General features: G+C 39.7%; 1 protein-coding gene across 2 annotated transcripts in view; it reads left to right on the forward strand.

The window, feature by feature from the left end:
- mdga1 (MAM domain containing glycosylphosphatidylinositol anchor 1) overlaps positions 1–14686 on the forward strand; it is a 190600-nt gene that overhangs the window by 41263 nt on the left and 134651 nt on the right. For both annotated transcript variants that reach the window (XM_023953565.1, XM_023953566.1), the window contains exon 3: positions 14176–14315. In XM_023953565.1, coding sequence (XP_023809333.1) covers positions 14176–14315 — 140 coding nt within the window. The remainder of the gene's footprint in view (positions 1–14175; positions 14316–14686) is intronic.

Genomic DNA, 14686 nt, shown 5'->3' on the forward strand with positions numbered 1-14686 from the left:
ATAAAGTAACTATGCATATAAATCACAGTCTTCATGTTGAGCAGGATTCATGACCTTCTGAGGGGTTCCTGTGGCTAGATACAGTATGATGAACATGCACGCCACACGCACACACACTGAAATATGAATGGAAGCATACCCTCACCTCACCGTTGCTCACACAGTCTCTCAGCTGCAGTCACACAAGTTGTGTTTAGCACTCTGTCACAGCTGTCAATGTGGTTTGACACCAGCTCATCATTAGTTTTAGTGAGAAATGTCCTGTCCTCTCAACAAAAACAAACATGTTTGTCTGTGACAAATCAATTTATCTAGCGCGGCATTTGCCGATAGTTATACTTCACTTACAACTAATGTGCATTGAATGTTGTAGAAAAGTTCCCAATAATGCTCAGCAACACATCCAGTCAGCGTTGCCCTCAACAGTTTTGTTCAATAAATCATCACAGCCGTTAGATAGACCACTGTCAAAGCAGGATGTTTCTGACTAGAGGTTTTTTATTTTATTATTTTATAATTATAATATTTTATTTATTTTATATTTATTATTTTTTTAAAAAGTTTAGGAATTGCATTATGGTTTGATTCTTGTTCTGTTAAACACAGTTTGTTTAAGCTTTCATCAATTCCTTTTTCTTGAGATTAACTCTGTATTTTGGTAAAAAAGTTGTTTGGTTTTTATCTTTATGAAGATAACAATTTGTCATGAAAAATCTTAGCAGAAATCCAGTTTTAGATTATCACTAGACTCAAAGTCTTGCATTACGAAGTAAATACAACCTTCTGTACTGTATTTCTATGTTTAGGTTGAGGACACAAGAGGCAGGAACAGGAATTAAATAGCGGTACGAAAGAACCTCAGCAGCAACATGACTAAAATAATCTAAAGACCTAAACTGGACGCCTGGCATCAGTTTTTGTCAACAAGTTGGTTTGTGTTTGGTGTGAGGTTCTGTGTTGTGGAGATTCTCAGCATGAACTGCAGGTGCTCATCAGTGAGACGACTCCTGTGTGCTGTTTTGTTAGTCTTCATCACTGAGAAGAGCTTCTCACACAGAAATGTGCGACCAAACATACAAAAGGTTGGAGCATTTCTGCATGAACGGAGTGAATAAACTGTGCAGCCCTGCAGTGTCTCAAAACACTGCAGCTCAATCAGCTCCACCTGAATCTACACAGGTGCAGTTTCTACATCGATGGCAAACGGGTTACGCAGCAACTCAAAATTCCTTTTTTTGTTCTTTGAAGTTTACCAAAGTGCCATGCAAACTCACTGTGCTCAGCTTCTCAGAAAAGTGCGTCTTTGATGTTTGTCTCATAGCACCCTCTTAGATTATATTCTTTCATTACAGCCACATTCGCTCCACAAAAGAGACAAACTGGATTTTAAAGGCTCTTTCTCCAAAATCAACTTTTTCTCTTCGGCATCGGAAGGACGGATGTTCACAAGGGCAGCTGAAGTGCTGCATTATGAGATCTGTAGTGAAATTGAAGCCATCATTATACTTTGTTGGGCAGCTGAAGCGCTGCATTGTGGAAACTGTAGTGAATGTTACGAGCGTTATTTTGCCGGGCCAATAATAACAACAATATAAAATAATCTCACGGGCCAGATGTGGCCTATGGGCTTTGACTTTGACACTTGTTAGATAGACAGGAAGTGGGCTGCAGTGTTTGTCATCACGGCAGAATATCTCCAGCTGTGTCCATCCTGTCATGGTGACATGATTTTTTGGTCACCTAAATGCTCATGAGCCAAGCTTGCCTAAACCAAATTGAAAGTTTTTTTTTTGTTATTTTCTTTCTTTTAACTTGTCCTGTCCAACAGCTAAGCAAACAGATGAGAGCTGAAAGCCTTTCGTGTTGGACATATTTTACTTTTTCGACAGGGGTTATGAATCTTATGATACACCAGATGTATATTTAAATAAATCCCTTTTGTAATTTCAGCTAAACTTTATTGATAATTATTTTTGTAATATTTTTGGTTGAACCGGACGGAAAAGAAAAGGAGGAAAGAAGAGAGATGGATGACAGATAAGGGGGGGGGGGGTAGAGGGGTGATTATATTAGCGAGGGTAAGATTATGAAGCGTCAGAAAGCAACAAGTTGCTGGAGCTTTATAATCACAACTGACAGGTTAAGATGCATGTAAATTCTAAAATGGGCGTGGCCTGTCCACACACACACACACACACACACACACTCAAACGTTACAAACACACCTGTTTGCTCCAAAAGCATTCACACACAAACAAGTCTACATGGACATACTACCACTAACATTCACACACGCCTACTTATGCATTCAGACTAACACGTGAAACATTTCATCCAGTCACGTAAACTGTTTGTGCAAAGGTGAGATAGCACCTGTGCTCGAGTGAGTGTTTATGTTCTTCTGGGGCGAATCATGGAATGTAAAAAGAAGGAGAGAACCCATCCGCCCCCCCGCCAAGGCCCCCCACTGCAGCGGCACCGGCAGCCGGGACCCCCCAACACCCGCACAGTACAGCAGATAGAGAAAGACCGCCTGCCGGGCAACCACATCCGCCTGCTGGGCAGGGCCAGCGGGACTGCCACAGTGGCTCCCAACGCCACAGAGGGGCGCAGGGGGTAGAGAGTGCAAGCAGTTAGAAAATAGAAAATAAGGCCGACGCCCAGGGGCCGGGACCAGAACCCACACCACCGGGACACGGACATCCCCTGGCTCAGATGTGATATGATCCCCGGCTCCCGGTCATGCCAGAGAGCTCAGGGATCCCTCTCCCTGCGTGGAGAGAAGGCTGCCGGGCCCAGTAAGCCAGCACCCCAGGGACAGAGAGCCCCGGTTCCCTCCGCCAGGGATGGGGCGGGGGACAGAAGATCAGAAGTCCCTCTTCCTTGTGTGATGTATATGTGTTAGTAAGCGTGCATGATGTAAAGGGGGTCTGTGTACTAAAGGGTGGGGTTAAAATTGGCAAGGAGGGCACTGAGAGGACATATTCTGCTTGCTAACAGTGATGTCCAAGCACCCTCCCCACCAAGGGGTCCTAAAATGTTTAAGGTGCAGTTAAAATTGGCAGGTAGGGCCCAGGATTCGCCCCATTTCCGGAAGTGCCGACCCCCCACCCCACCCAAGGAGAGAGGAACGAATAAGGCGCCGCCCCCAGGAGCAAGCCCAAGCCCCCGCCCTCAAACACCGCCCCTGGGAGAACTCTGGTCAGGCCTCGATGGGACCAAGGAAGCTGACCAGCCAGGGCAGCCACCAATTGCCTCAGTGGAGTCCCCAACCCGTCTAACCTCCAAGGCCCCGTATTGATAGAGGACCAACTTGCTCCCCCAAGCAGCCACCCCCAGGCGCTTTGAAGTCTCCATCCCATTTTGTTATTGGAACTGAAATGGTATTATCTAGGTTGCATAAGAGTTTGTATTTTTTGGTGAGAGTTTTATTCATTGAAAAATTAATCAAAGTTTGTTCTTGTAGCTTTAAGTCGTTGTTTTGTATTTAAACTATTTGGTAATTATAGATTTAAGTTGCTGGTATTCCAAGCAGGTATTTATTCCATGTTTTTCTTGTAGTTCCTGGGGTGTTATGAATCTTTTATCAATAATTAAATGCTCTAGTAGTGTTACGCCCCCTGCTTGCCAAGCTGGGAAGTGTAAAATATTTTTGTTGATAAGGATGTCTGGGTCGTTTCAGATGGGAGTCATTTTGCACAGTTGAAGTGAGGAGTTTGACACTTTAAGAAATTCCCACCAGGCTGTTACAGTGGCATTTATATGAATACTTTGAAAGCAGTCCTGTTTTTTAACTGTTTGGCTAATAAACAGGTTGATCTGTCCACACAACGCGCTTTCTAAGTCTAACCATGAGTTGGATTGTTTTTCAACCATTTTAAGATGTATTGTAATCTATTTGCTAAATAAAAGTTGTGGAAGTTTGGTAGTTCTAAGCCTCCACATCTTTTTGCAGATTTTAAAGTTTTTAGACTAATTCTTGCAGGTTTATTGTTCCATAAGAACCTTGATATCGATGAGTCTAATGGTTTAAACCACTTTAGTGGCGGCTGTGTGGGAATCATCGAGAAGAGATAATTAACTTTAGGCAAAATTGTAATTTTAATAGGGGCTACCTTGCCCAAGAGGGACAGAGACAGATTGACCCAGCGGGTTAGATCGTCCTGTATGCTTTTCAGTTATTGGGTGTAATTTAGCTGCACCAGTTCTGATAATTTGGGGGAGAAATAAATACCTAGATATTTGATATTGCCTGATTTGACTGGTATCGAGAGTCTTTGTTCTGTGTTACTCTTCAGTGATAATAAAACAGATTTATTCCAATTAATTGAGTAGTCTTAGATGCAGTGGCGGTTCTACACTAACTTACTCCCTGGGCGAGTAACCCCACCAGCGCCCCCCCCCCCCCCCCCCCCCCCCCCCGCGCGCACACATACAAAATTTGACAACATCCTGTTGTGTTCCCTATCTTCTATTTAGCCATTTTTATCAAAAAATGCATGAATTTTCTAGACTCGTATTACGGGGGGTCAAACTCAGTCACACAGGGGCCTAAGTTAAAAAACACGCTTAAGGTTTTGAGCCGAAGAAGAAAGATAAAGATTTACTGAACTACACACTTAAGCTAAACTTTTAAACCTTTTACACTGAACCTTTTGAACATAAATATGAATAAAAACAGGAACATTAATCCAGAATAACTCAAGTTAAACCTTAAATAACTTTTAATATTTTGTTCTCCATTTAAATATATTCTGTCAAAATTATACAAATATGAACATGCTGCAGGACAAAAAACAAAGAAAGCCTGGAAATATTAATAAGAAATTACATATCAAATAATTCCATTTTTTTGCTCTTTCATCATTTTTTAGAGCATTTTTTTTAGAGCTGGACTCCTGCTTCATTTTTTGCAATAATTTCTTAATGTGTGACGTCCTGTGTGTGTCTTTGTGAAACATAACAGAGGGGTTATATCTAAAAAATGAAACTTATTGTGATTAATATGTTTAGGTCTTATAAAACATTAAAGACTAAATCTTAGAACACATCAGTGGGATTACTCCAAAAATATTTGGCATTTCCCTAAATTTGTGCAACACCAACAGTAGAAATCCTCCAAAAAAACTCAATCCTGCGCTCATCCCCCCTCCCCTTCCCTCTGACACACGCAGCTCCGTCTCTATGACGGGAGGCGCAGCTGCGGCCCAGAGTTGATTGTTAGATAGAAAAAGACTCCCAATCACCTGTTAGTGTGATTCAGCCAGCCACCGGCGAGTTGCGCCCCCCTCTCGAGTTTTTTGACTTATGTTCCAAAGACTAGCGCAAAGAGGTGTGGCCGCAAGCGTCTTGTAGCAGAGGGCGGTGGTCACGTGCGCATCGGGTCTGCTGTGTCGGAGCAAAGAATTGTGGGAAATAATCTCCATTGCCTGCTTTTTTCGAAATTGGTTTGAGCACGGATGTTTGTTCTGCCTAATTCCTTTTCATGTGCCTGTTTTACGTTGTTTCACTCTGAGGTATTCTTTTTTTTTTTTTTTTGCACCTTAAGTGTGAAGAGGAAATAGGAGGAAGACATTCTTAATAGTCTGATGTGTCAAAATAAAAGCATGAAGTGTCGGCTGCTGAAGCAATTTCAAATTAAAAGCTCCAAGCTCCCTTTTTGAATTAAGTATGTAGCACATTATGTGTAACGCATCAGGCACGGCAAATGCCGCCCCCAATGACGTGCCGCCCTGGGCGACCGCCCACATCGCCCATATCAAAAACCGCCACTGCTTAGATGGAAGAGGATTCATTAATAATTGTTACTGTTTCATTTACAGAACAGGAATTATTGAAAAAAATTAATATGTCATCCGCATAGAGACTAACGGCCGTGGTGCAGCGGTAGGGCGGTCGTCCCATGGTCGTAAGGTTGCAGGTTCGATTCCCGCCTTGCACGCCCATGAGTCGAAGTGTCCTTGGGCAAGACACTGAACCCCACCTTGCCTCTGGTGGTAGGCGGGCGCCTGTGTTTGGCAGCGGAGCGACCACCAGTGTGTGACTGTGTGTGTGAATGTGTGTGTGACTGGGTGAATGGGTCTGTGACTGTAAAGCGCTTTGTCCTTGTAGGAAGAAAGGCGCTATATAAGTATACGCCATTTACCATTTACCATAATTTTATGATGGCTGTGTTTGGTTTTAATTCCTTTAATGCTCTTATGCTGTCTTATTGCTGCAGCTAGAGGCTCAATAAATATTGCAAAAAGAGGAGGGGAGAGTGGGCAACCCTTTTTGGTTCCTCTTCCAAAAAAAGAACCTGTCAGAAGTCTGTTTGTTAGTTCTGACTGATGCATTTGGGTTGGGATATAATATTTTAATCCAATTGATGAATGATTCCCCAAACACAAACTTGTGGAGGGCAGCAATGAGGAACTTCCAGTTTACTCTGTCAAATGCTTTTTCAGCATCCAATGAGAGTACGGTCATTTCCTGGTTTTTGATAGTGGCAAAGTCTATTATGTTAACAAGTCTGCGGACGTTGTCACTCGAGTGTCTGCCTTTGATGAATCCAGTTTGATCAAGGTGAAATATGTGAGGAGTGATTTTTTTTCTATTCTCTGTGCTAGTGCTTTGCAAATAATTTTTACGTCTGCATTGATTAAAGAAATGGGGCGATAGCTTGAAGGGCTCGTGGGATCTTTGTCTCGTTTTAGAAGGAGAATTATGTTGGCGGAGTTCATGTTAGGTGGCATTGTATGGCTTTTCCGTGATAAATGTTACCATTTAAACTAAACTTTAGCAAACTGAATCTTATGCCCAGGAAGAAGCTAAGTGAAAACACAATGAAAATAATAAAAATAAAATGCAGAAAAGAACATACTCTGAACAAAATGAGAGAAACAAGCAAGAATGGAACTACGGTGAAATAGAAAGTGTGTCAATCCAGTAGAAATCTGTATTTGCACTTTTAGAGTACCAACAAGCCTTTTTATTGTTTCCAAGTTCAGGTCCCTGTGTTAGAGGTGGGATGTGGAACATCACCAATTTCCAGCAGCTTCTAACTATCAGCTATTTGCCTTAAATCAAAGAAAGCTCATAAAACTCTGACCAAAAATTAAACCGATGTGGAAGCTTTACTAAAGCTATCATCACAACATCTTTCTTTAGATTTGTTCCTTTTATTCTTCCACTTTTGGCTTCTCCCATCAGGGGTCGCCACAGCGAACAAGTCGCATGGTAAATTTGGCAATGTTTTACGCCGGATGCCCTTCCTGACGCAACCTTCTCTAACCGGGCTTGGAACCGGCGAATGCTAAAATACTAAATATGCTAAAATCATCAATCTTTTTAGCATATAGAAATAATTTATAACAAACACAGCATGCACATATTCTCATTGTTGTTCTAATCACAAAGGTTAATGGATTCAAAAATATTTTGGGTTGGTGCTGGACAATTGCGCATGTCTTTTTTCTTAATTTCCTGTGTTGTTTTATTGCCAAGCACCAAACCTTTGGCTTTGTTGCAGCAGGTGAGCCTGCATGTTGCTCCAAGCCATTAGATTTTTGTGCTTCTCCCACAAAAAGGCAGGACATGCTTTTGCCAAGGAAATGTCCAGAATTGTGCCAGAAATCCAGCTGAGAAATTCTATTTTAGATTTATGCACCCATACTAACTTCTTGCTTGTAACTGAAGGCATCGGCTGTAAATGAGCTGCTGTATTCTGATGTCTTTTGCAATCAGGTTACGAAACATTAGTGGCTAATCAGGCAGACCAGTCAGAGCTTAATAGAGGTTGTTGTAAGACGTCATTCATTTTTCTGGATAGAATTGTCATTTGAGGAAGTGGATGCACATCAGGTCAGAGAAAGAATAATGGAAGGAGTAAGGGTATGATACAAACCATGTGGTGCGGCTCCACCTTAAAATGAAAGTGCTGCAGGTAAAACTGACAATATTTAAACTGAATTGTTGTGTTATCTTTCTCAAAATGAGATTAATATTTGAGGCTCTTGTAGAGATGTTACTGCTCTACCTGAGGTGAGGGTGGCAGTGGGTGGTTTGGCACCAGGGGTAGTTGCTGACACCTTTATCCTCAGTTGTTCTGCCTTTCTTTTTGGCAGATTCTTTGCTCTGATGATTTGACTATGACTGGATTTAATGGCAAAATGAAGGTGTTTCAACAAAAGCTTATTTTTCAATTTTGAGACTTCCTTCTCACAGTAGCTTTTCACCCACTCGACACTTGAAGGAGAGCTGACTTTCCTTTGAAGACAGTACAGTGCACATTCTGGACAGAGAAGACAGATGGACTTAAAGAGGAATCAATCCATCTACTCCTGCTTATCCGAATCCAGACATTAATACCAGTACAGATTCCCAGACAAATTCTGAAGGGGAACCCCAAGGCACTCCCAGGCCAGCCGAGAGCCATTCCCTCCAACATATCCTGGGTCTTTCCTGGGCCCTCCTCCCAGTAGTACATGCAGGGAATACCTCCTAGGGTGAGGCCCAGGAGGCATCCAAGGAGATGCCCTAGCCATTTCAACTATTTTCACCAAGCTCCTCAACCTCTGAAAGAGTGCCCATGGTCTTTGGTGCACAATGAATGAGGAAACTCATTTTCATTTTCATGACCACAAGTTGATGACTATAGAGTCAGATTGACCAGTAAATCTAAAACTCTGCCCTTTTGCTTGACTCCTTCTTCACTGCGATGGATCAATACAGCAACTGTACTGCTGTAGCTAATGCATCTTTCTGCCTGTCAGTCAACTTACTCTCACTCATGAACAAGACCTCAAAAACACTTGATTTCACTTGAGGCAGGAGCTCTCCACCAACCCAGAGAGGGCAAACCGTTTTCCGGTTTGATGATCAAAGCTTCTGACTTGATTCATTCTTATTCCAGTTGATTTACACTTAACTGCAAACCACCACATAGCACATTGAAGGTCCTGGTTTGATTAAGCCAACAGAACAACATCATCGGCAAAAAGCAAAGATATAATCTTTCAAAATCAGACTCCCTCCAACCCCTGGCTGCACCTTACATTTCAGCTTACAAAAAACATGAGCAGAAGCCGAGGCAAAGGGCTGACAAAGATCTATTGTTCTATAGCCAGGATGAAAAACGCTCACAGATAAATTCTCCTCTCTTTTCCCTCCGTGAAGTAGACTTTCCTAAGGAGACTGAAAAGTGGGATCCATCCCCCTGTAGTTGAAGCACATCTCATAGTCCTCCTTCTTGAAGAGAAGGACTTCCGGTGCTTCAAATTTTGAAATAGCACAAAAAAACGAGTTTGTTTAATTTTAGCTGCAAGGAAAAAAATGCATTGATGGTTCAGGTTGCAACTCTTTTGTTTTTAACTAGTCATGTATTTTTTTATAGTTATTTGCGTAAATGCATAGGGCATTACATGTGGTGTGTATTTGGTTTCGGTTAATATGTCCTGGTCCAGAGATTTATTATTTACATACCTATTGGCTGATGGTTAGATACTGGCCACTGCTTTGTTGCCAACAGTGTTGCCTTTTGAATTCTGCCAAGTATTTTTGCTTTGTGTTCTGTCTATGATTATGAGGCCAAAGACCACTGCACCTGACGCGTGCTTTTCCACTAGATCTTCTGCAAGAACCTCCCAGAAGAAGTCTAATTTCTTTGCAGAATATCCTAAAAGAAGTTGGACACAAAAAATGTTAGAGATGTTAAAACTGCTGGCATTTTAATTTAAAAATCATATTGTTTGCCTACTGTTCAGTATTTGGTACAGTTCAGGAAACAAAAGTAACGTGGAGTGATAATACATGAGTATAGAATGAAGTTTTTAACAGCTTTCAACATTCTGCCCGCAATATAGACTTTATAGCTATAATAACTTCTGATATAATTTGTACTAACTAAACTTGCTTTTTAAATCCCATCTCAGATCTTTAACATTTTCTTCTAGTTTTGTCCCATACCCTAATGAGCTCAAATGATTCCAACCTGGTTCTATGTTTTAAGTCTCCCTCATGTCATTCTTTGATCTATTTTACAATTGTTCTCAGTTGTCTTTTAGCCATGACTATGCTGTTTTTAGGCAAAATCAAAAATGCTGTGTCATTTGCTAAGACAGGTTCTGCACAGTGCGACAGAGTTTTAGGGCCAGTTTACAAAAGTAATTTTTTTTAAATTACGACTTTTAAGTCGTAAATTTACAAGAAATATAGTCATAACTGTTAAATTACGAGATTGTAGTGAAGTTGTACATTTGCGAGAAAAAAAAACGTACATGTTTTAATACGGAGCCCGTGTCCTGACATTAAAAAATGAAAACATATCTCGTTCCCACAGATAAATATCTTGTTCGCACAAAATAATATCTCGTTCCCACAAGATAATATTCCGTTCCCTCTAAATATTATTTCTTTCCCTCGAAATGATTAATTTGTGCGAATGCAATAATTATTCACATCATAAGTCATTCATAAACACGGATATGGTCTCCGTCCGACCGCAAAAGCCCCTTTTAGTCCGTGTCTTTGTGACCCACATTAGTTCAAGAAAGGAAAAAGAAAAACAAGAATGATCAATTTATTACTCTTTCAATGAATATAAGAAAAATATCATAAGATTTATGATACCTAGGCTTGCTGCTTTGCCATACGATTCACCGGACATAGCTCCGCCGCTGAGCTCTTCTGCTTGTCGGCATTTGGGCAGCTGGCTGGCCGGTAGACAGACAGCCAGCTGATATTGTAGTTTAAGGTTGAATATAGGAATAATAATATTCAGGACTTGTCTTTTATTAACATACTCTTTGCAGAAAACAAAGACGTACATGGATAGTTGTTTGCAAGTGGAAACATCAGAATTGAGCAGAGAAATGGAGCTTGTGGCTTGCCTAGTGCATTTGTGACATCACAAAAGGGACTCTTTTCAAATTGCATTTTTTCGTCTACTCCATGACTTGAATAAAGAAATACTCATGAATGCAATTTTAATCTTAATAACAAGAACATGTTAAAACAACAACATTGGAATTAGTGTTTATGTGCCTTTGTTCAAAATGCCTAACCTTTCAAGTTGCATGTAATACTTCATTCATCATTCATCATTTAAATCAAGTTTTTTTGTCATTTTTTGTTTTTGTCTAATGCAAAAAAAATGTCATTTCTGTATTGTACTTTATGCTGTTTGTTGCATTTTAAATTTGCTACATATATTTTTACCGCTCCCTTAAAGTTGTCATTTATATTTTTTTATTGCTTCATCAAATTTCTGGTTAGATTATCCTATCCTTAGATTTATTCCTTATTATTTTTTTGTACCAACTTTTCTTTTATGACTCCACTGTGTTTTGTGTTCTCTTTTTTTTTTGTTTTTACTTTTTTATTCCCTTTTTTCCTGTCTCTTTTTTGTTTTTTGGTGAGGTTCTCGTATTTCATTTACTTGTGCATATTGATATCGTCTGGTGTATTTTTCCCTTTCTTCTTTTGCCTTCTTTCACTCAGCGTCTTTTTACTTTAGTCGATCAAACAGTTGATGCAGCCAAACTGCCAGTAGCAGGATGATGTAGAGGAGCCACTCTGTCTGATCTTCCTACCTTTTCCAGAGTGGAAACTAATACAGACATAGCAGTATAAACTCTTAATAGAGTATTATTCAAAATTAAAAGTACCCCCCAGTCATTTCAGGTAGTCTAACACAACCTATGAAACCAGCTCATTTGCCCTATTTTATATATATTTTTTCTCATAATTACTTTGGTTCATTAGTAAAAAAAATGCACAAAGGCTTATTCTGCCTTGAGGCTTTTAATTCTGCTCATGGGCCAACAGTTTATTGACCTGCTATCTGCTGCCCTGTGCGTTGTCTTGCATAAAACTTTGCTTCGATGGAGCGTTCCTCTCTAACAATATATTTAAACCCTTATTACATGTGTGCTCAGTTTCCTGTCGCCACAATAAAATATGTCAAAGCCATTACAATCTGTGTAAAATTTTATAATTTTACGCAACTTTTAAGGTTTATGTCCTTGGTTGACTATGCTTGAACTTGTCTGTACAAAAACCTCTATACCTTTATGGCCATCTTATTGAGAAAGGAATGTGCTTAAAACGTATAAAAAGGAGGCTAAAAGAGCAGACAGGTTCTTTGCTATGCTGGAGAAGGAATGGCTGTGGCATGCAAAAAATGCCTTTGTAAGAATAATGAAAACACTGGAGAACTGACTGACTGACTGACCCCTATGTTGTTGTGCTCCTCAAGCACATACACGTCCCCACAGTGCTTCAGCTGAAATATGCATTCACTGAGTCGTATGAAGAAGCTTTTTCTCTACATTCTGTTTCCTCTTCAAAATATGAAGGTATGGTAGATTAACATAAAAATAATTGAGGTATTTTTGTGTAAATATAACAAACTTTGAAACAAAAACTTTGTTTTTTTTTTTTATTGTGTTTTATTTATTTATTTATTTTTCCTCTGATTTTTAATAGAGTGATGTCATATCTTTTAGATTTTTATTTTAAGATTTAAAGCAAGGCTGTTTGGTCAAGCCGAGAGATGAATGCTTACCTTTGTTTGGAAAAGTCCAAAAGCTCATCTGAACTCTGGTGTCCACCAAAACCAAAAAACACTAAAACCACCGGCCCACCTGACAAATTATTTAAATCTACGAGACATAATGTTCCAAGAAAACATGTTCCTATTACTGCAAACTGTTTTAAAGCCTTACTTTGGATATCTAGAACCCACACCAGTTTAATTTGCTTTTACAAAAGAATAAAAAAAGAAAACGGCTTTGGAAAATAAATAAATAAATCTTTCAGATTTTTTACTGATGCACTACTTAAAATATACAATAGACTGAGAGTAATAAAGGATATATACTTCTTATAGTTCAAATGGTAAGATCCTAAGAGGACACTAAAAAAAGCATATTAAGCTAAATTGTTGTAGCAAAAGTGTGTTGAAGTAAAACTGTGGTATTCAGAAACTGTAAGCAGTTTAAGATGCTTATTCAATATAGGCGTCAGATGACTCCACATCAAAAAACATGAATTTTCCCATTTACAAGCAGACCTTAAACTCGCATTTAGGCGCCACATTTTTTCATGAGTGTGCATCTAATGAAGTTTAAGTGAACTGGCTCCCCGCTTTCTTTCTGTCCATTCAATGATAACAGTTGTTGAGTACAGTGAAGATTTGTTCTCCTTGTGAATCGATGTTAATCACATCATTGTGCAGCCCTATTCCTCATAGCTCTCTAGGGCTTCACACTCCTCTTTGGTTTTCTCTTCCTCACCCGCTGCTTCTCATGCTCTGACTCCTTCTCTCTTTTTTGCCCTGCATCTTCATGTCTCTGCTGATCATGAGGGAGGCGAAGCCAACTGAGGCTACTTGCACGCAAGCAAACCCCCCCCCCCCGCATGGGTCAAGTCTGTGCAGATTGATGCTTTAACTGTCATCTTTGCAAAGAGCTCCTATCATGCAACGATCATCTATTATTTCTGCAACAGCTGTCACTGATTGTTGTAAAGTAGAGCTGAGACTGGAACAAGGCAATTTGTAGAAGACAAATTAGACAATATGGAATGGCTTTTGTTTTTTTGGTTCTAATTCTTTGAAAAAATAGTGTAAAAATTAGAATTTGAACATTTGTCTTTGTATTTACCAATTTATGTTAAATCAAGGAAACCTGCTTGAAGTGTTAGATAACTATAACTCGGTGTTCATATTAAAAACATTGTGACTGTATACCCTATGGTGATGCAAAAACATTTTAAAATAGATAATTCACTTTATTTCAGACTCAGATGCGGTCCAAAAAAGACATACATAATATAAAAAAAACAAAAAAAAAAAACAACACAAACGCACTGTTCTACAGTCACAAATGCACATTCTGACCTTCTCAAGGTGACTATAGTATCCATTTTCCAATAAATGCTTGTGTCCCCTGCCCGAAACCGATGGATATATCACTTGAGCGGTTTTGTAAGAGCTGAGTTCATGCAGATGTGAGAGTAATGTGATATATGTGACTCATCAATACTAACTCTAGTATTACTTAGAGCCACAAGAGAATGAGCCTTTTTTATCAGATGATCTTACTAAATATGTAACATGTTTTCTTCCCTCTGTGTTTGTGTCTGTCTCTGTATGCATGGATTCATGTCTGTGTCTGGATGTGTGCTCAATCCCAGCCCCTGCCAACGCCCAGATCGTGCACTCCGGTGCTGCGTGTAATGTCAAAGATGAGAGCATAAACGAGAGGATCTACACCATCAAAGAAGGGGACACAATGGTGCTTCAGTGTATTGTTAAAGGACACCCACGGCCACAGGTAGGTTCCTGTCCCACCTGCCTCCTTCATGCACTTTCAGATGCCAAGGGACTGCTTGTCCACTACAACTAAATGTGCAGGCTGGCTTTGGAGGATCCTAACAGATCATGCTAGGAATTGTGAATCAAAAATTAAAGTTTTATGTTTTTTGTTTTTGTTTGTTTTTTTGTTGAAAACATACTTAAAATTGGAATGCTTCACACCAAAATAATAAAAAATGTGACTATATAACAACAGCAATAAAAAAATTGCATGCTTCATGTAATGAGACAGAAAATGATCAAAGGAATGAATTAGAAACATTCACTTGCAAGACAGCGAGAGATTTTTGTTTCTGTGCAGATGGTAATAAAGTTGATCAGAGCCACTTA

The sequence above is a fragment of the Oryzias latipes genome, chromosome 3 (genome assembly GCF_002234675.1).
Source record: "Oryzias latipes chromosome 3, ASM223467v1".
NCBI lineage: Eukaryota > Metazoa > Chordata > Actinopteri > Beloniformes > Adrianichthyidae > Oryzias > Oryzias latipes.